The following is a 20999-nucleotide window of genomic DNA, read 5'->3' on the forward strand; positions in this document are numbered from 1 at the left end:
TGGGTTTTTGAGTTTATGTGAGTGTGAAGGTTTCATGCATGTGTGTTACCTGATAAACAGCTTGTTCGCATTGCTTGTCCTTCTGAGCTTTCTTCTCAATCTCCTCCCTCTGTTTAATCTCATAAATCAACTGGAAAAGGTCACGGAGGTCAAGGATCACAGGCTCAGCCTGGGAATTCACGCAGAAAGACAGGCAGAGAGACAGATTTATAGAGGCAAAGAGGGAGAGAGGAAGAAGTGACATGATCTTCTCAATAAGGATCCATATCTGCTGCATTTCCTGTATGATTCTTTAAGCAATTCAGACCAAAAAAAACAAAAACAAAACAAGAAAAAAAGGACCTCTTAACCTCTTATTCAGATGCTTTTAAATCTGCCAGATGTGAGGTGACAGAACAAAGTGCTTTCCGTTTGAAAGGGCAGGGTCAGATCAAAATTCACTCTTTGTAGTTACATTAAAAATGCATCACCTTCCCAGTGAAGCCTAAATGTCACTAATATCTCAATAAATGCATGGATGGAAATGCCCTCAAAACTCGCCTTGGGTATTTATCTGCTGCCTATTACAGCAGATTCATTCCACTGAAATGCAATATGAGCAGATGTGAGAAAGAAAGAGTGTTTACAGGGAAAGAAATGAGAAAAGAGAGAATAAAGAAGAAAGTAAAGAAGAATACATGCTACAGTGGGTTTGTGGATAAATCATACACAATCATTTCAGCATTCAGTAGCATGATATATGTTGAGTGTTTTTTCAACTATATGCACTTTTGGCCCAGCTTACTTGTAGAAATAACAATATTTTCACACTTTTAATAGTTTATGTATTGTATTTAATAGTATTTTGTGCTGGAAATTACATTTTTATATATTTTTTGGAATATAATAGCTCACTCCTTGCTGAGGCAAATTTTGTAGCTAGCATTTTATGTATTCCAAATACACATAATTACATAATATTTTCAACACTTTTTTGCAAATTTGACAAAACTACAGCTTGATTAGAAATCACAAACAATACAAATACTACAGAAGACTTTTCTGAGGAAGGTTTGTGAATTGTGGTGGAGGGACAGAAGTTTTCTTTTTTAGATCATAGTTAATAAAATAAATAAAATAAAATAAAATAAAATAAAACTGTTAGTTTTAATTAAAATCAACCCCTGGAACATGGATACTCCCACAGTACTTTAAGGCAGAAAAAGGAAGAAAAAGAGAGATGAGGAGGAACAGCAGGAAACGACAACATGAGGTTGGAAAGATTTATAAATGAGAGTCATAACTGTGTCAGGAGTGAGTGAAAATAGCGCAGGAACATGTTGCCATTGCTTTATCTTTATGTGTTTGCTGGGTCACTTGTAGTTCACAGTGAGAGAGCAATGGATGGGGAGAGAGAGAAAGAGAGGACAGCAGATACTCATCGTCCCAGTATGGAAATCGATTGAGCAACTGCAACAGAAGTGCAGCACTGCAGACTAGAGCAACGCAACAACAAAGAACAGCAGCAGAAACAATAACACAGGGGCAAAGTCAGAAACAGACAGAGGGAATGAACGCCAGTCAGAGTCTTTATAGGAAGCTGTCATAACAGCAAACGGACTTTAGCACATAATATAATCATGGTTTTGAAATATACTTTTGGACATTTAACGCATGTGAAAATTTCAGACTATTTAAAGGAATGAATACTTACAGACTGAGCAGTTTTGATGGCCACAAACCGATGGTTTCCCTCTTTCCCACATACATAACCAAAGGCTCTGTGGTCCGTGATATCCTTTGCAATGTAGGAAATCTCATGAACTGCATGGTGGTGCTGAAGAACCTGTTGACAAAAACAAAACAAAAAAAGTTCTTTAGAGCTGCTCATACAGCTAGAGGAGAAGATGAAGTTTAGATTTGATTTCAGACATTCCTACTCCCTGAATTATGTCCTAAACAAGAAGAAGATCAAAATAAACCAATGAAGTCATTGGGCCCTATCTTGCACCCGGCGCAAATTACTTTGTACACTGACGCATGTATCATTCCTATTTTGCACCCGCGCAAATCGGACTTTTCCCTCCACAGACACACGTCGGTTAACTAAGAAATACACTTGCGCTCCCGGGGCGGTTCAGCGCAAAGAGGAGGCGTGTTCCGGTGCAAACTTTCCCTCATGCTATTTTGCTGTTCTATAAAACAATTGCGCCACTGACCAGAAAAAACCTAGTCTAAAGTCAATGGCGCGTTGCGCGTACATTCACATGCTATTTTAAGCGCGCATGCTTGGCCATAATACAGAGTGTGAACAACGCGCATACACTGTAGATGATTCGCTTATCTACACAGATGTATTTAACTTTTTGCAAATGATCCCTTATTATAAGTAAAAATATTAAAACACGAGGGAAATCATTGTTGTGTCCATGACGATGGGGAAAATAGGCATAAAGCTTACACATTTACCCAAATTATTATATGCATGTTTAACCGAAGCTAATTTGGGTGGGTTTGTCCCAACCCCAATGTCACTTCTCTTTCTTTTACGGCCCTGGCGCGAACATCGATCTCCTCGGCTGAGAACCGATTCAGAAGCGCGCCTGGTAAATGCGCCGTTATAATAGTATTGCGCCATGGAACAAGCGCACCTCGTTCATCATGCTCTTAAAGGGAATGTGATATAAAGCTCTTATTGGTTTGTTTCCCGTTACGCCCAAACCAAACCTATGAATAATGAAGCTACTTCAGACCAACCCCTTTTAGATTTGCGCCAGGCGCAAGAGGCATTTATCCCGCCGGGAAAATAGCAACAGCACCGGGATCCGCCCACAAAGTTACATGCGCTTTGCGCTTTGACACTTGCGTTTCAGATCGTTAAAATAGGGCCCATTGTCACATTGGTTATGATTCCTATCTCGTGTTCCCCTTGTCTTGTGTGGACTTATGTTATTTCCTCGTTTGCGCCATGTTTTGTAGTCCTTTGTAGTTTTTTAACAGAGTTGTCATAACAGAACTGAACTTTATGGTCAACTGACGCAGATGTGCACCAAAACCTCCAGTGTTTCAACGACAAAGTTACTGCCAACTTGAACATTTATTTTTCATCATTTGAGTTCAAACTCTACACCCCCCTTTCAAAGGACTAAAGCTTGAGGTTTTTTTTTGTGCCCAAACTGAACTTTATGGTCAACTGAACCCAGGTGTGCACTGAAACCTCTTCTGTGAAAGCAAAATGTTACATCCGAGCACCCACTTAAACTTAAAAACCCAACTACAGTCATTGAATGGCCATGGAAATGAAGGGAGACATTAACCCAGAGTGGGAATTGGAGGGCAGAAATAGGTCAGGAGCTCGGAGCGAGTCGTCCTCCAGGATGATGGCTGAAACACCAGGGTCTCGGCACTAGTGTCAGCCTCCTGCCGCTGAAGAGCAATCATCTGCTGAAATCTACTGCAAGTGGCAATCTTCCCCTCACCACCCACTTCATCTAGAGTCATTAAAACATCACTAACACAATACACACGCCACATGCCGCATGCACAGGGGGGGAGGGAGACACGCACCCCCATGGGCCTGGCAGTTAACTCGAGAGTTGCAACAGGGGATGACATCTTATGACAACCCGTCTGACTGCGAGGTGCTATTTTCCCTGCTGAAATATGAAGTGTTGTCAGTGATGTGTTAAACAAACTTTGAGAAAGAGGGTTGCTTTGTTAAAAAAAAAGTTTTGAATAAGGTTAACGGGCTGCTTTCATTATCAAACTATCATGTGATGTGTTAAACAAACTTTGAGAAAGAGGGTTGCTTTGTTAAAAAAAAAGTTTTGAATAAGGTTAACGGGCTGCTTTCATTATCAAACTATCATGCCATGTGCCCACACAAACTTAATGATTTCACACTTAAAACTGAGCATGAAGATTTCACATTTACATTTTCAGTGGTGTGACAGGCCTTACGAAAATGTAGTAGCCTACACGAAAGCATATTTATAGAAAGAGTACCTATCCCAGAAATAATATATTTTAAAAGAATATAGGCAAACTGAATGTAATGTTTTTGGACTCTTAATTGCATGTTGTTTACAATTCCTGTAGAGGTCTGCAATCCCGTGGCTAAAATATAATTATCTAATACTAACAGCATGCAAAGTGAAGTGTTGTGTGTGTGGAAATTGGAAAAACAGCCTATAGACACAGGAATGAGACAGAATCGAACCGGACTGGGACTGAAAAAATCAATATATCTCTTCTATGGCCTTTTTCAGGCGGGAATGGGACAAAACGTGAATGTTTCAGGTGGGAGCGGGATCGAAAAATCCTAATCCTAATCTAAATTACTGTAGCCTATTTAAAAATGTATTATAGTTTAAATTTATATCAAATGCATTTTTTTAACTTAAATGCATCTTTATTTGTAAGTTCAACTGTCTTTGAAATACTGTATATGTACAGAAAAGCATTTATGGTAAACTAAATATACTTTAATGTAATTTCTACTGAAGGTGTCGTCTCATGTTTTTAAATATATTTATAAGTATAAACTTGTAGTGAAGTCTCAATTTAGAACCTTTGAAATATACAGTATTTCCTTTAAATGTAATATTAATTAACACGCTAAAATTAAGTACTTTATTTATGCTTTAATATGTTTGTCAACACGTCAAATTAACATTACTTCTTTTAAACATGGCAAATATTAAAACAATGATTTACAATGTGGTGTAATGTAACACTTTCAATTTGACATTAGAAAGTTCTCTTTTTAAAAGTCTTTTAGAAACATCTCTTTATGTACACTTAATTAGCCTTTTATTTCATTAAAATACTGGCCTTTAATTTATTTTTGTTTATCTGCAAATAGAGTTTTTTTTTTTAAATAGGCCTATACTTTTAAGATTAAGTTCACTTTCAATACAATTAAGCACACTTCTTTTTCACAAAGTAGTAGCTCAGCTGTTTTTAAAATAGCATAGATTTGATCAGTCTAGCAGCTTTCAATTTATTTTTGTGAATTGGGTTGTACGCTGAAATGAACCAGTTCCAAAAATGGTTCACTTATTGATTTAGTGGTGGATTTTATGTAATCTTTTTGTGGTGTCTCCACTTCTGGTTTCACCAATGGTGGCATTCACAGCAAGCTGGTTTTTGATTTTGGATACAGCTATTTTACACAAAAAGAAATTCCATTTCATTCACTATATTAATTTGAAAGAAAATCTCTGGCTTCCCAGTGAATAAATTGCTTATTTTCCAAGAATGCTGCTTGTAATACAAAATGAAACAGTCCTACCAACTGCAGACTTTAATCTTTCAAGTGCTTTTCTGGGTATTAGATGCAAAATCTTCGGCACATAACTGCGTTTCCTTTCCTTCTGGGCAGTTTAAAATGGGAAGCATAGAAAATCCTTGAAAGATTAATTACTTGTGTGCCTATTCAACGCCAGCCTCCCTCTCAGAATGGAATGTTTGCCTCGAGCTTGTGTAGTGAGCCCTGTGTTATCGCAGTACATAGGCCGCTTCCATCATAATGACCCATAATCTGCAGGTCATTCACACATGTAAGAACTCATGCTACCTTTTGTGGCTTTCATTCATTCCCCTTCTTTCATTCAAATCATCACAGCGGCCCTATGACCTCTGAGGTCACTCCGCTGCATTGACAATTATACTGTTACCATGGTGAAGATACACTAAGCATCACGCTTCTAAGAGCTAGGTCAGAAAAGAGCACGCTAGCACTGTACCAAATCTAGCAACCTGCCAAGACATTAGCATTTTAAGGTATCATACATGTACATGCTCTTCACGTGAAAGCTGTTCATTGTTATGTTGGCTTTCAAGATACAACATTCTGGACAAAGCATAAAAAACCAACATGAGAAATGATCTTTAAAAATATATTTAAAGTGTGTAATTTCAGAGCTAAACAGGATCGCTAAAATAATGTGCACAGCTGGTATTTAATGCAATGATTGGACAAACATTTCATGGTCATATGACCTATACAGATGAATTTTTTTATACATTTACCTATATACACTGCCATTCAAAATTTTGGGGGCAGTAAGATTTTTTATGTTTTTAAAACAAGTCTCTTCTGCTCACCAAGGCTGCATTTATTTGATTAAAAAATACAAAACAAACCCAGTAATATTGTGAAATATTATTTCAATGTAAAACAGCTGTTTTCAACATTGATAATAATGATAAATGTTTCTTAAGCATCGAATCATCATATTAGAATGATTTCTGAAGGATCATGTAACACTGAAGACTGGAGTAATGATGCTGAAAATTCAGCTTTGATCACAGGAATAAATTACACTTTACTATATATTCACATAGACAACAGCTGTTTTACATTGAAATAATATTTCAAAATATTACTGGATTTGTTTTGCATTTTTAATCAAATAAATGCACCCTTGATGAGCAGAAGGGACTTCTTTTAAAAACATAAAAAATCTTACAGACCCCAAACTTTTGAACGGCAGTGTATATATATGTGTATATATGTGTATATATATATGTGTATATATATATATATATATATATATATATATATGTGTGTATATATATATATATATATATATATATATATATATATACACACACTCACTGCATAATGCATATATACACGTATACACGGCATAATGTTTATCTGAGTATCACACTGTTAGCTTAGCGTGATGCTAAATCCATTTATTGTAATAAATTGTCAAGCCTTCACATGAAGAGCGGTATTGGTAATAGTAAGTTGCTGCCTATGTATCTACATACACACATCCTGATTTTGCTGAGTTAGATGCGTTCCTGGGTCAACATGTTTTGTTTATCCTGGAACAACATTTCTGTTCGAAAATTTTGTCCTAACATTATCCCTATCCCTACCCCTGAACCTAACCTTACCATACCCATAAGTTATCTCTAAAATCAGAGAGAAATGACTGGTGAATAACACTGATGTAGAGGCACCTAACCCTTTTTGTAAGACTAAACTTGACATAAACTGTAAATTGTCCCTTAAATCTGATTGGTTGATTGAAATGTTCCAGGATCAATAAAGACGTTGATCTAGGAACATGTTTAACTTGGTGAAATCAGCTTCTGCGTATACATACACTTGTTAAACATTTTAAATTGCTAACTTATGAGGTGCATCTTATTTAGGATGCTACCTATGTTGTTTAGAAACAGACCCATCCTATGACCAATATGATTTAAAGGCATAGGGTTCAGGTTATTCACAGCCGTCAAAGAATTATATATACAAAGGCCTAAAACAAAAGCCCTGCCCTGTTTAATCGCGCCCTGAGGGAACGCACATACAACTTAATGACAAAACACAAACAGAGCTCATAATGAGGTTTTAGCGACTGGGGACGTGTCCAACACTGGTGATGAGTGTGTGTGTGTGTTTGCTTATCTCTGGATGCTGCTGTATAACACTGGTTTGAGGAGAGGGGAGACAGCGGAAAGGGAACGCTGGTGTTACAGAGATAATGAGGATCTAGAGTCCGACGCTAAGCTCTTCAAAACCACAAATTCACAGCTAATTAACCAGCCGCTTGACTCCCGTACACACTCGCACGCACACATTAGCCACGGCTTCATTAGGTCCTTGTGTAGCTACGGGCCAATAGTTAGAGATAAAGTGCACGTTTTAGCCCTTATTTCATATCGTTTTGGAGCTGGCAAATTTTTAAGCTTTGCCGCTGGATTACGCCGACCGAGCTCAAAGACGGAAAGACAAGGGAAAAAAGAGGACAAAGTGTCCCAAAACAGGACGTTTTTTCCCCTAAATCAGTGCAGATGAGGGCCAGCAGCTCCAGAATCCCTTCAGAGCCTGGTGCTGTCCATTGTTTGCCATCCAGCAAGGGAGGATTATACAAGGACTATCTGGGTTTTGCAAATGAGTCTGCCTAGTAGAACAATTCTTTCAATTTCATCTCCCGGTCTTGTTCGACACGCTATACAGCGAATTACTTTATCTACTTGGTCTTGTTCCTCAAATGGAGGCCCTTTTTGTTCAATAGTATCTTCTCCCTAAGTACAAGAAGTTCATGACTGTTCGGTAGTGTGTGTGTGTGTGTGTGCAGGTGTTAACTTGCGGGACTATCGATACACTATCCTGCCCAGAGGGAGGCCAGCCAGTGAAACTGTAACAATCTTCTGCCGTGAGGAACAGACTCTGTTTGAGGATGATAAGAGCCTCTTAATGACATCACTTCAAACTGACACGACACTTCAGATCCACATCTAAGCGCACATCAGAACAAAATGCAGCTTTTCGAATGTTTTTCTGGGGGGTTTGTATTGCTCTGACACCGGATTTTCCCTGACCTCAGGAAACTATTATGAATGAAATGAAAAAGAATCTTATAATTTCATTTGATTAAAAATACAGTACAGCTGTATTGCATAATATAATTACAATTTAAAATAACTGCTTTCTATTTTAATAAAATTTTAAATGTGTTTATTCCTGTAATGGCAAAGCTGCATTTTCAGCATTATTCCAGTCTTCAGTGTTACATGATGTGTCAGAATTAAATTACAATATGCTGAATTTCTAAACATTTTTTATTTTCAATGTCGAAAACAGTTGTGCTGCTTAATATTTTTGTGAAAACCCATGATGCATTTTCCCCCAGGATCATTCGATGAATTAATGTCAAAAGAACAGCATTTATATGAAATAGAAATATTAGGTAACATTATACATGTCTTTACTGTCATTTTATTGTGTTGTTGCTAAATAAAAGCATTCATGTATTTAAAATAAAATCTTATTGACCTTAAACTTTTGAACTGTAGTGTATATACATACATATTTACACAAATACAAATTGAATTGATGATCTGACTGTATTTCCCCAATCAATCAATCAAGCAATCAATCAACCAATCAATCAATCAATCAATCAATCAATCAATCAATCAATCAATCAATCAATCAATCAATCAATCAATCAATCAATCAATCAATCAATCAACCAATCAATCAATCAATCAATCAATCAATCAATCAATCAATACACCCACCCACCCACCCATCCATCCATCCATGGCTGGTAAGAAATATTTCTGCCAGGTAAATTTCTCATGGTAGAAAGAAGGAAGGGTGAGAAAGAAACTAAGTGCACATACAGAGTGACAGCGGTTGGATTGGGCATGTAGCGACGCTCTAATTGTTCAATATTTCATTCTCCAAACACAATCTCACATCTGTTGCCTGTTGCCTGTCCAAAAAGTCTAACCAGAGAAAAGCGACTCATCATAAGCGAGAGGAGGAAATGATGAGGAAAAACACATTGTTCTGTCTCCTTTACTTGTTTAGAGGTGAAAACAGACAGATAAGTCAGAGAAGAGGAATTACAGATTGAACAACCAATGTTCCAAGGTCTCATTCAAAGGGTGACTTGTGAAGGTAATTGTTCAGAGAGAGAAATGATAGAATATGCCATAAAGAAATGCACAATCATCGCTGACTGAAGTTCTGCTTAGATTTTTCTATTCAGGAGTATCTAAGCAGCCTTTGCCTTGTAAACTGCCTGTGATGAAATGGTTTTATAATGGACGACAATTCTCGAGCCTTTACTGTTAATATGCTTCTTTTTAAACATTTACTCTTTGATCCAAAGTAATTCAAAATTATGCGAAAAATTATTTAATTGTATGTTTATGACAACATAAAATGTTACCGGTGTAATTAGCCTCAAGTTACAAAATTGTCCATTTTGTTCCAAAAATGTAATCTCCACAACTTTCACTTATATCAGAGAATTGATCAAATAAATTAAATAAATGATGTTCTTTTGACTATATACTGTATACTGAAAAAAAGTATCAGTGTCCACAAATACTGATAATAATAAGAAAAGCTTCTTGAGCAGCAAATCAGCATATCAGAATGATTTTTAGAAAGGATCATGTGACACAGAAGACTGATGCTGAAAATTCAGCTTTGGTGTCAATCATTTTATCCCTCTACAACTCATCTTCGATAATCAAAATGAGAGAGACCACGGATGGTTAAGAAATGTTCACTGAAAGTAATTTTAAACCAAATTTAATTTCCAAATTAATTTCCAATAACTTTTCCAAAATAATTTTTTCCAAAGTAATTTCCAATTTCCAAATTATTTGGAAACCAAAAATGGTTCTTCCATGCGAAAACTTTATTTTTAAGAGTGAATGCCTATTTTCTCTACAGTGCCAACACTGCTCATAGTTAAAGAAACACCATTAAATATGCTAAAAGGGAGAAATCTAGAAAGATCTAGAACGCTACAGAACAGAGGACAAATCTGCTCAACCAACACTGTTGTATCACTGAATGTAAGCTGAATTGTGATTAAATTAAAAGCAGTCAGTAAAATACATTGTAAACTATCTAAGTCTACAGATCTGTATGATCAAACCAGCCACTAACACATCATTTACATTTCACAGTGTCTAAAGTCAACTCACAGCCATATGAACCTGAACCATCAGAGACCATGACATGCCGATGAATTTGTAAGCATATGTGAATGTGTTTTGTAGTAAATCACAGAGAGCTCCATTTCTGGTGTGTCACAGTAAAGGTGGATTGATGTCTAAAGATCTGAAAAGCGGCCGACCTCAACATCAGGAACGCAGAGTAAATCATAAATTCAGTCGGGAATGATTCTGCATCAATCTTGACAATTCTGATCAACAAAATGTCCTTTTGTCACTTCCGTTGTGCCTTACATGTATTGGCATATATGCATGCGTGTATGTGACTGACTGCAGTGGCCCTGGCAGGAAATAACTCTGTCTACGGCACATCCAGAGCTCTCAACCCTTTAACCTTCATATTCCTCAGCCACCGTTATCTCATTAATGAGTTTAGCATGATTTATCACCCTTCCTCCACATATCTCTCTCTGTCTTTCTCCTTCAATAGTCTCATCTCATGCGTCCCGCCTTATTCTCAACCATGCTATCATGTTCTCTCTCTCTAGCTTTTTGTCCCATATTCACTCATTCTGTACATGTGATTCTTTTTACTTCTTTAGACACATTCAAATCTTTGGTTAAACTCTCAAAATGGTGCTTTATAGATTTGAGGACATGTATGCATTTTGTAAAACAAAAAGTGCCATATAACATTTAAAGAATGCTCATTGCTAACTTATACCACCTTAACTCTTTCCCCGCCATTGACGGAAATTTCCAGCTTTCAGTGTTTTCACTGTCATATGGTAGTGGGCGCTATTACACATCTTCTGAAAGATGAGAATCTCCGGATCAAAACACAGGTGAAGAAGCAGAAACAAGCGATATCATATGTGAGCAGATGCATATGTAAAATAACGTGATCATTAACATTGAACAGCATATAAATCAATGCTTAATGTTACAGAATGAAATATCGACCCAGGACGAGCTATAGGCCTGTGAAGCTTTCGGGGTGTTGATGGACTCACTCAACTCAATCTGTGTTTTGATCATAATTCTGAATCCGATCTGGATGTAGTCTTTGGCAAAAGCACGATTTTCTCAGCTTTTTTTTTAATGAAACTTACCCACATTCAAGTGCTGATAAAAAAGAATGCATTTAACTAGAATAAAATGCAGACGGTCTGTTCTTTCTTTTGATATATTGCATGTTTATTCAAACAACAAAATATTATGGGGCCTTGAAACTTTTGAGAAAATTATCAAAAATGCTGGTGGTGGCTACAACTTTATTTTTTTTTAAACATTGGCAGGGAAAGAGTTAAAGTATTTTGGTGCTTGATTTGGGTTATTTGCAGTGCTAATGTGCCAAACAAACAAACAACGTCATGGGACTTTCTCGTCACAGCATGCCCAAAAACCTTTAGGTAGTTTCTCTATGAAGCCTCACACATACTCGCACATATTTGCAGACTACAGTAGTCAAGATAGGCTGTACCGTAGTTGGGTACAAATTGATTTAGTAGGCCTACTTTGATAAAACTATATTGTTATTATTTTATTTTTGACTTGTTCCTAAAGTACTGGTTCTTTTTTGACCTCCCTTTTACAGATAGACACACCTGCCTCAAATACAACATAAAACAGTAAGATTAAAGTTATTCCATATGTTCCATGTCGAAGTCCGATCATTATATTAAAACATACCTTGCGGTGTAGTGTGTGTCCATATTTAATCACCTCAGTGTGGGAGCTAGACATGGAGACATGGTGTCATTATTCCCATCAACCAGCCTTGACTTGCCCTCCACCCCCAGCCCCCCCACACCCCCCAAACCTGCTGTTGCCACGGCGCCAGGTATCCACTAATTAGCAGCTGCCATTGCAATGATGAGTGTTCCAGGTCTTTGATTAGAAAGAAAGAGCAAGAGAAACTGCACAACTATATAGCGACTGGGCCTGAGAGAGGGGTAATTAGTAAGGAGAGAACTGAGTTTAATCAAAAATGCCACTGGTGCCAACACACACACACATACATTCACACAAACACACCCACACACACTCGATCAAGGGTGGACAAGCTAGCGGGTGGGCAGCCAAAATGACTCCTCTGAGAGCGGGATTGGAAAGGAAATTCAGAAATGAGACGCCCATAGACGCCTCTGGGAAAACGCAGCATATGGGCAGGAAAAGAGAGAGAGAGACACTAGGTGAAGAGACTAATAACTCTTGACAGCGCAAAATGGACTTGAAATGCCATAAGAATGAAGAATTTTATCTCATGCTGTTAGTGCCAACCTGCTCTACTGTACCAGCAGGAGCTCTGGGACTCCTCTTAGTCAAATATATCTTCAAAATATCAAGAATTGATATCTGTTAATCAATTCAACTGAATTACAAATAGTATTAATGCCAAATTAATCACATTATATGCTGATTAACTAATTAAATTAATCACATACATCCAGTGCTGGGTAGTAACTGATTACATGTAATCTGGATTACGTAATCAGATTCCAAAAGTTAAGTATTTGTAATTAGATTATATTAGATTTTCAAATACTAGTAATCAGACTAGTTGCTTTTTATTGATTACATGGTTATATATTTTTTCAGACAAAGGCAGTAAGTCATTCTTAAATTACTGACTCTTCCTAATTCTTCTTTATAGTGTTTACAATTTTCCTTTCTAAAAAAGCATGTCACTTATGCATTCAGAAAGTCTTCTAGTTTTGTGAAATTGGACAAACAGACCAGCCACTAATCAGAAGACTATATTGCATGGTAAATTGAGAGCCACAAAGCATTTGGCCACAGGATTTACAGAAAAAAACAACAACAGTGTTTGCTCAACATTGCATATTTAATCAACTCCTGACGAACACAATAATTATTCATTTATTTCATTTAATTTAGCAATTTAGCAATGCATTGCCATGTCTTTTGAAGGCTTTTGTCTTTTCAAATACATATTTATAATTTTTGTTATTATTTTAATTTAAAATTTGTCTGATTTATTTAATTATTAGCTTTTATTGAACTCACAAACCCCCTGCAGTTCCAACCCAGACGTAATGTAATGTTTAATGCACTTGTTGATAACACAGAATGGAATATATTTTATTTCTCTTTACAGTTTTATATCAATACAGTACAATATTATTCTATTGCATTTAACATGATAAAGTATTAAATATTAAATTACTGTAACTATATATTTTTGTCATTTTTATATATTATTTTATTAACCAAATCAAATTAATGCATTAAAATCACAGTCCTAATTTTTCAAATTATCGTTTTTAATATAGACACTTAGCTAATTTTACTTGCCCTCACTCCATGTGCATTCTCGTCTTTCCCACACACACACACACACACACACACACACACACACACACACACACACACACACACACACACACACACACACACACACACACACACACACACACACACACACACACACACACACACACACACACACACACAAAGCTCACTTATTCTGTCTAATGATATTAGAGTAAGTGGAACAGTTATAGTCATTTACATCAACAGCTGCTTTTTGCATGCATTAGACTACTCAGATCAGGTCATATCTAATTTCTATGCAAATCAGAGGCACAGAATCAAAGATTACTCTCCCTGCATACTATTTGTGACTTATGAAACTATATATGAAGACTGAATCTGGAAACCAAATTGGACATCTTAGGCACATTAGATACGAGAAGTTGGAGTCATTCTGAAAAATAACTTTTCTGTGAATTCACAAATCATAGATTCCAGAAATGTGCTTTGTGGGGGTAAGAGAACATACAGCAGGAATCAGATGTCTAAAAAAGTCATTTCTGCGATTTCTAAGATAGCTTTGCACGTTTAATTCATAAAGAAAAGCATTCTTGCCTCCAGAAAGGCGGACTTTTCCATTTCCTTTGAAGAATGCAGCCTCTGAATTGGGACACAGCTTAATTACTTTTTGATCGTTAAAAAAAAGTATGTTCTATATAGTACAAATGTGTGTAGTATAAATGCATACTACTGTTTTTACAAAGGCTATTGTTTTTGGCCTACTATATACTAGGGAAGTATGCATATTCGGATGCAGCCAATCAAATAAAATATGAAATGTCAAACACAGTACGTGAGGAGCGATGTGATGTATGGTGTTGCCTGCTAAGTAGAGCATACCAAATCATTCACTTATGAGATTTCATTTCAGTCAGGGCACTTTCTCAGAAGGTGGCTCCTCATGTAGGCAGTAGATAGCAAGACAACTCTCTTGGTTTTGAAACCGATCCGAGCAACTGCCACTAAGATGAATGAGAATGCTAAAGGAATATCTTTCAGGTATTAAAGGCTTTGCTGGTGTAAAGAGGCCTGCGGTCTTAACTGAGGAGGAGCTGGAGGTGGCAGTGGGCTAGATGGAGGATCTCCCTGCTTTCTGATTCCGATCTGGTCTCCCTCTTTGTGGGAGAGTTAATAATACGAGTGGCTGGTCTTGGCAGGCCTTCAGACGGCAGGACAACAATACGATTAGCCGAGTCACAGTGCCGCACACGGTTGTCCACTGAGTCACCATAATGAAATCAGGAAGCAGCTCCTCTTCATCAGAGGAGGGCCTGGAGGGGAGAACCAATGCCAAGGAGGAAAAGATGGAGGACAGGCAGATGAAGCTGGAACAACTACACAGTGAGGAAAACGGCTGAATCCTAAGGGGCTGTCCAGTGGTTTTCTTCTACCATCTTCATTTTTCTCACTCTGGCTTACTCATCCTGCTCGCTTCTTCCTTATTTTATTCTCTCTTCATAACATAATATTCTCTGTTGTACAGTCTCAGTCCTCACTTTCTAATGTGAACCATATCTATCTATCTACCTACGAAGATGGACAAATACAATTATTTAGATTTAGATTAGTTAAAAGACAAAAAGTACAAAAAGAGAAGACAGTGGGGTCCAAAAGTCTAATAAAAAAATAAAAAAATAAAAGAAAACAAAATTAAATGTATTATTATTATTATTATTATTTGGATAATAAAAGTAGCTATACTTAAAATAAATTATACTGTATTATATATATATATATATATATATATATATATATATATATATATATATATAAAGTAGTACAACAAGCCTTTAATTGTATATATATATATATATATATATATATATATATGTGTGTGCATATATATTGTATATATATATCTCATTATTTATTTAAAGGGGCATTCGGCAACCCTAGCTATTTCTTCGCTGATTTTCACTTTTGTTGTCGCATGTTTTCTCAACGAGCTCCCCCTACAGCTGTGAGGCGTATATTTCACAACAATGTCGTAAAAAAAAACTCACTTGTGGCACCCTCCTCCACCTTTCTACCACTGCTCATGTGTATTTGTTATTATCGGAGCCGACCAACTTTATCGTGGGGAGAGGTCTACAGAGGTGGGTAATGTCTACAGAGGTGGGTAATACATCATACACATTGAGGGTGGCGTGTGTGTTTATGTCGAATTGCCATAAAGCAGTTTGTGTTTCTCGCTCGTTCTCGCTTCTCTCGAGACTTCCTATTTCCAACTTACCGGGACTCATGTTGCAAGGTTGGTTTTCCGCCTAGGAATGTTTGGGGGAGCGGGGAAAGTCACCATTCTCACCAGAACAGGTTATTAAACCATCCAAATGATTTCTAAACGGTTTTATTAAGCTGAAATAGTTGCCGAATGGCCCTTGAAGCTAGCCTGGCAACCCAGCCCTATCAAGATGTTAGGTCTGGGAACTCACAATTAGCATACCTCAATCCAAGAGGCTGGATAAACGGTTGTCTTTCAAATTCCCGCTGCACGCAATAGGACAGCGCTACAACTAACCAGAGCAATGAACGGCTGTGGCTGAGTGAGTCCCATGCTTTTTTCCACCAGCGGAGCTAGTTGATATATTAAACTTTTGACGTATCCGGTCGTCAAAACTCCGAACACATCTTCCTTTTTTAAGAATGACTTAAGTGACGTTCTCTTAACTCCAAGTCATCCAGAGTCGCGGCCAAAGCTGATTCGAAAGACCGCTGTTCGCCAGCAGCATCTTCTTTGTTTTCAAGTAGCAGGGAAATCACGCGGAACTATGCGCGGAACCGTCACAACTCTGTCGTCATTATGTTAAGCCCGCCCACCAACTCTATACACGATGTGATTGGTCTGACCAGAGTTTGGTTTTTCCATCTCAAAAGTCTATGGAGAGTTGCTAGACCACCCTTTCTAAAAAATAATTTTTGCTGCCGCTAGGGTGCGTCTAGATTTCTAGGCTACCTTTAAGCATCTTGTTGAAGTCCTTCACACCACATGATATTGTGACAATCCATAATTTGTATTTGGAGGTTAGTTCAACCATTTAAATTGTTCAGATGGGAAAACCAGTATTTAATTAGGGCATCCAAACTTTTATTCACACAATCCTGACAATTCAAAATGGTAGAAAAAGAGAAGACATGAGGGGTAACTTATGTCAGTAATACATGGAGCTACAGAAAGAGAGAGCGATAAAAAAGTGGTACATATGAAGTATAGCGTTGTCTGCAGCAGCAGAGAGCACATCTAAAATCGAATGACTTCCAGCACAGCCACTATGACATGGTCCAGTCATCTTACATTATAAACCATCAATGTGATCAACAACCCAGACTGCAACTCTCTCTCTCTCTCTCTCTCTCTCTCTCTCTCTCTCTCACACGCACACACACACACACACACACACACACACACACACACACACACACACACACACACACACACACACACACACACACACACACACCTCTATTACTCAATGACATCTCTAAACCAGACTCTGTAATAGAGAGGACAGGCTCATTGCATTGGCTCAGTCTCAGGGTCTAAATTAGAAAGTCGCCAAAGTAAAACGTAAGAATGATAGTGTGACCCTCACAGAAAAGGAAAATGCTGTCATCATTTACTCACCCTCATGTTATTCCAAAAATCTGTACAACTTTTTTCTTCTTTGGAACCTTGAGAAATCTGACCAAACAGTTGATGGACCCCATTGACCTCCATTATATGTTTTTCCATTTGGGTTTGATTAATTACATTCTTCCAAATATATTCTTTTGAGTTCGCAAGAAGGAACAAAATACCGGTTTGGAATATCAAAAATACAGGTTTGGAACAACTTGTGGGTGAGTAAATGATGACAGAATTTCATGTTTCATGGCCGGTATAGAAATATACATTTCACAATTGACCTCAGATTAAAACACCATTGCTGCACTAGTGTCAGAGCTAAACCTACGGCAGTACAACTTGATAAATGCTGTGTAATGATGTAACTGTAGTGTGATACTTAAACACATACACACTCAGACACATACACATACACACTCACAAAAGAGAGCATTAGGTCATGGTGCTAATAGATCAGACGCATCAATGACAGATTAAAAGCTTGTCCTGTAGATCACCTCCTGGTGTCATGACAACAGAGCACACTGTGCTCACATAGTAACCTCTCATTTGTCACCGGCCCTCATCGGTGCAACACACAAAGATTAATCAGCCTGTTCTCTATAAAATACCATCGCTGTAAATTTGCATCTAGATTTTCAGCTTAAACATATTTTAACTCTGAAAGAGTGGTGACGGATCTTAGAACGTTTTTTTTTTTTCACCAGCTCTTAATGTCAAGTCAAGTCACCTTAATTTATATAGCACTTTTAACAATATAAATTATTTCAAAGCAGTTTTACAGCGATAATAGGAAATTAATGTAACAGAGATTGTTTTGGCTTTACAGCAGCGCTAAAATAAAGTTATTGTCTAGCTAAAGTTAGTTTTGATTGATTAATTTTTTGATTGATTGGTTAATGTTCTTTAGACCAGTTTAGATCAGATCTTATTTGTCTTCTAAAATAAAATTACAATATTGGCCTCTCTACTGCCCCCACCAGTTCATGCAATGCTATCGCAGTTGACTGGTGTGCAACAAACTAAACTCAAGAGTTTGAGATAAGTTAATCTTCAGTTTGTGTTTGTGTACTAACTTGATATGATTCCATAGCATATATTGAGTGCACTCATTCAATCCCAAATTGCACACTCAACGGCTGTCCGAATTCCCTCACTAATTTTCATTCATTCATGTAATTAAACTGTATTAGTGGACTAATCTAGGGAATGGTGATTGAGGGTTTAGGGGGCGATTTCGGATTCAGCCATAGGCTATATAGTCATGTGATCACAACATGGCGGCCACTACGAAGGGAATCCCTACCTTATATAATAGAACACCCTCTTTTTTCTTGGCTTGTCTTAGTGTTTTAGTGGAATGTGCACCTTTTTTGTTAGACTGACAAACTACAAATTGTGAATTGAAATTTATACTGACACCTACTGGTGTGGATGTAGCATTGCACAAAACTCCTCAGTTACGTGTAATCTGTCTTCTGTAGAATAAATTAATGTTTCTAGCAACATTTTGACAAACGTTGGAAGTATTAACTAAATTGCAAAGTTATCTTAAATGGTGGCCACCGTGAACGGGCGAACCACTTTATGTAGAAACCAGTTTCACTAACTAATATCAACATTGATATTGAACTTTATACTGCAGTATTATGCATGACTTTTTATTGATTGCCTAATGTGTCTTATGTATGTTTCTAGCAACACTGATATGACAAATGTTGAAAATATTTTTTTCATTTTGTGGTATAAAAAATGTTTAAGAAAAAAAAGAAATGACTGAGAGCACCTACTAAGTATGTTAAGCAAATGTAAAAAGAACATTTACATGACAATATCATCAAAAAAACAAATTAAAATGATAAAGTATGCTGTTTACAACTCTGTGAAATGCTGTAAATAAAAATATTGTAAATCAATGTGGGACTAATGAAGCCAATGACAAAAAACACTCTTTGGGATTTGCTTCATCTTTTTTTTTAATAATGTCCAAACTGGTTTCAAACCAAAAGGGCTTAATGGCACTTCACAACAAAAAAGAAAGAGGCAAATCAATAACTATGGAGTGAACTCCTTTCAAACTCTTCTTCTGTGGAGCAGCACTTAGGTGTATGTGATCTGGTCTGATACTTCATAAATACGCATTATTCCCTCCGTTTATAACTAGCTCAGGTGTGATTCACTGGCTGTTATTGCCATTTACTCTCCATCAAGATGGAGTCGGGCCCTGCAGATGGGTCTTGTAAAGCTACGGTCGTTCTATTCTAAGAAGTCTGTTCAATTAGGCTTCTCTGATTTCCCCAGAGAGCGCTCCTCTCTTTAAAACGCATCATTAACACAGGCTTACCTCTCCCAAAGGATGGCCTTACCCCCCGCCCGACGTACAGCAGATTTGAGCCTGAGCAACAGCACACTAGCACTCAGAAACAATCTTTTCCCATCGACCCAAAATTTTGAGGCCTATAAAATGAGGGCCTATTGAAGAGCCATGTGCACTAGACTATAAACTACGTCCACGAGTATAACTGTATATTCTTTTTTTTTTTCGGAGTTATGTCTGGGAAATAATTGCCACTTATACTTTTGTGCAAACAAATTTTAAGTTCTTTGCACATTTCAGCTGGTTACAGACCGATGCTGCGGAGCAATTATTTCCACACTGGTTTATATTGGTTAAAATTATAATATTTTAGATTAATGCTGTCACTCTAGTAATCCCCACTGTATTTTTGACATTTAAATATTGCTGATTTAAAAGAATATTTAAGAAACACCATTTATAGTATATTTACCTCTTTCCCTCACAGCATTTTTCAAAAAAAGTTGCCAGCCAACGGCAGTATTTTTGATCATTTTCATAAAAGTTTCATGGCCCACAGAATATTTTGTTGTATGTATATCTGAACATGCACTATAAAAGAAACACCCTCTGCTTTTAAACAAAAAAAGCTGTTTTATTCTAGCTTCATGCATTCTTTTTTTATCAACACTTGAATGAGGGAAAATTTCATTAAAAAAAGCAACATATTGAGAAAAAAACTGGGAAAATCACGTTTTTGTGTATTGATACAGAACAATGATCGAAATATAGATGAGTAGATCGAGTCCGTCAACACCCCCCAAAGCTTCACAGTCTTATAACTCATCCTGGGTCGACATTTCATTCAGTAACATTAGGCAGTTTTGATTTATATGCTGTTTAATGTTGTCGATCACGTCACGTATTTGAACAATCAGTCTGTAAGCAGACTTACATAAGTTTCACAAACCTAAAATATCTCATTGAGAGATCCAGTTCATTCCAAATGAGACGTAACCAAGAAATGACGTAATCACTTATGAATGAATTTCGATTCACTGACTTGGGCTGTTCTCATCAATCCTGATAACTATAATTATAAATAACAACTTTAATAATCCTTCCAATATGAAAAATTCCACACAACAGTTATAACAAAAAGGACACAGAAGAAGGATATTGTTGAAATCACTTTCGGAAGAGTTCGAGCATTTAAAACAGCAGCCAGCATAACTACAGCACACACATAATAAACAGAACATTATCATGAATTGTGATTGCTAACATAGTTATTGTTATAGCTTATATATTTATAGTCAT

The 20999-nt window shown here is 37.0% G+C and overlaps 1 protein-coding gene across 1 annotated transcript in view; it reads right to left on the minus strand.

Annotated features, from left to right (window-relative positions):
- Positions 1 to 20999, minus strand: part of dab1a (DAB adaptor protein 1a) — a 190492-nt gene that overhangs the window by 43214 nt on the left and 126279 nt on the right. Inside the window, 2 exon segments of the mRNA XM_077220751.1 lie at positions 50 to 169; positions 1694 to 1825. Coding sequence (XP_077076866.1) covers positions 50 to 169; positions 1694 to 1825 — 252 coding nt within the window.

The sequence above is a fragment of the Siphateles boraxobius genome, unplaced genomic scaffold, assembly GCF_051911475.1.
Source record: "Siphateles boraxobius isolate OS27281-9 unplaced genomic scaffold, OSU_SipBor_1 8, whole genome shotgun sequence".
Lineage (NCBI taxonomy): Eukaryota > Metazoa > Chordata > Actinopteri > Cypriniformes > Leuciscidae > Siphateles > Siphateles boraxobius.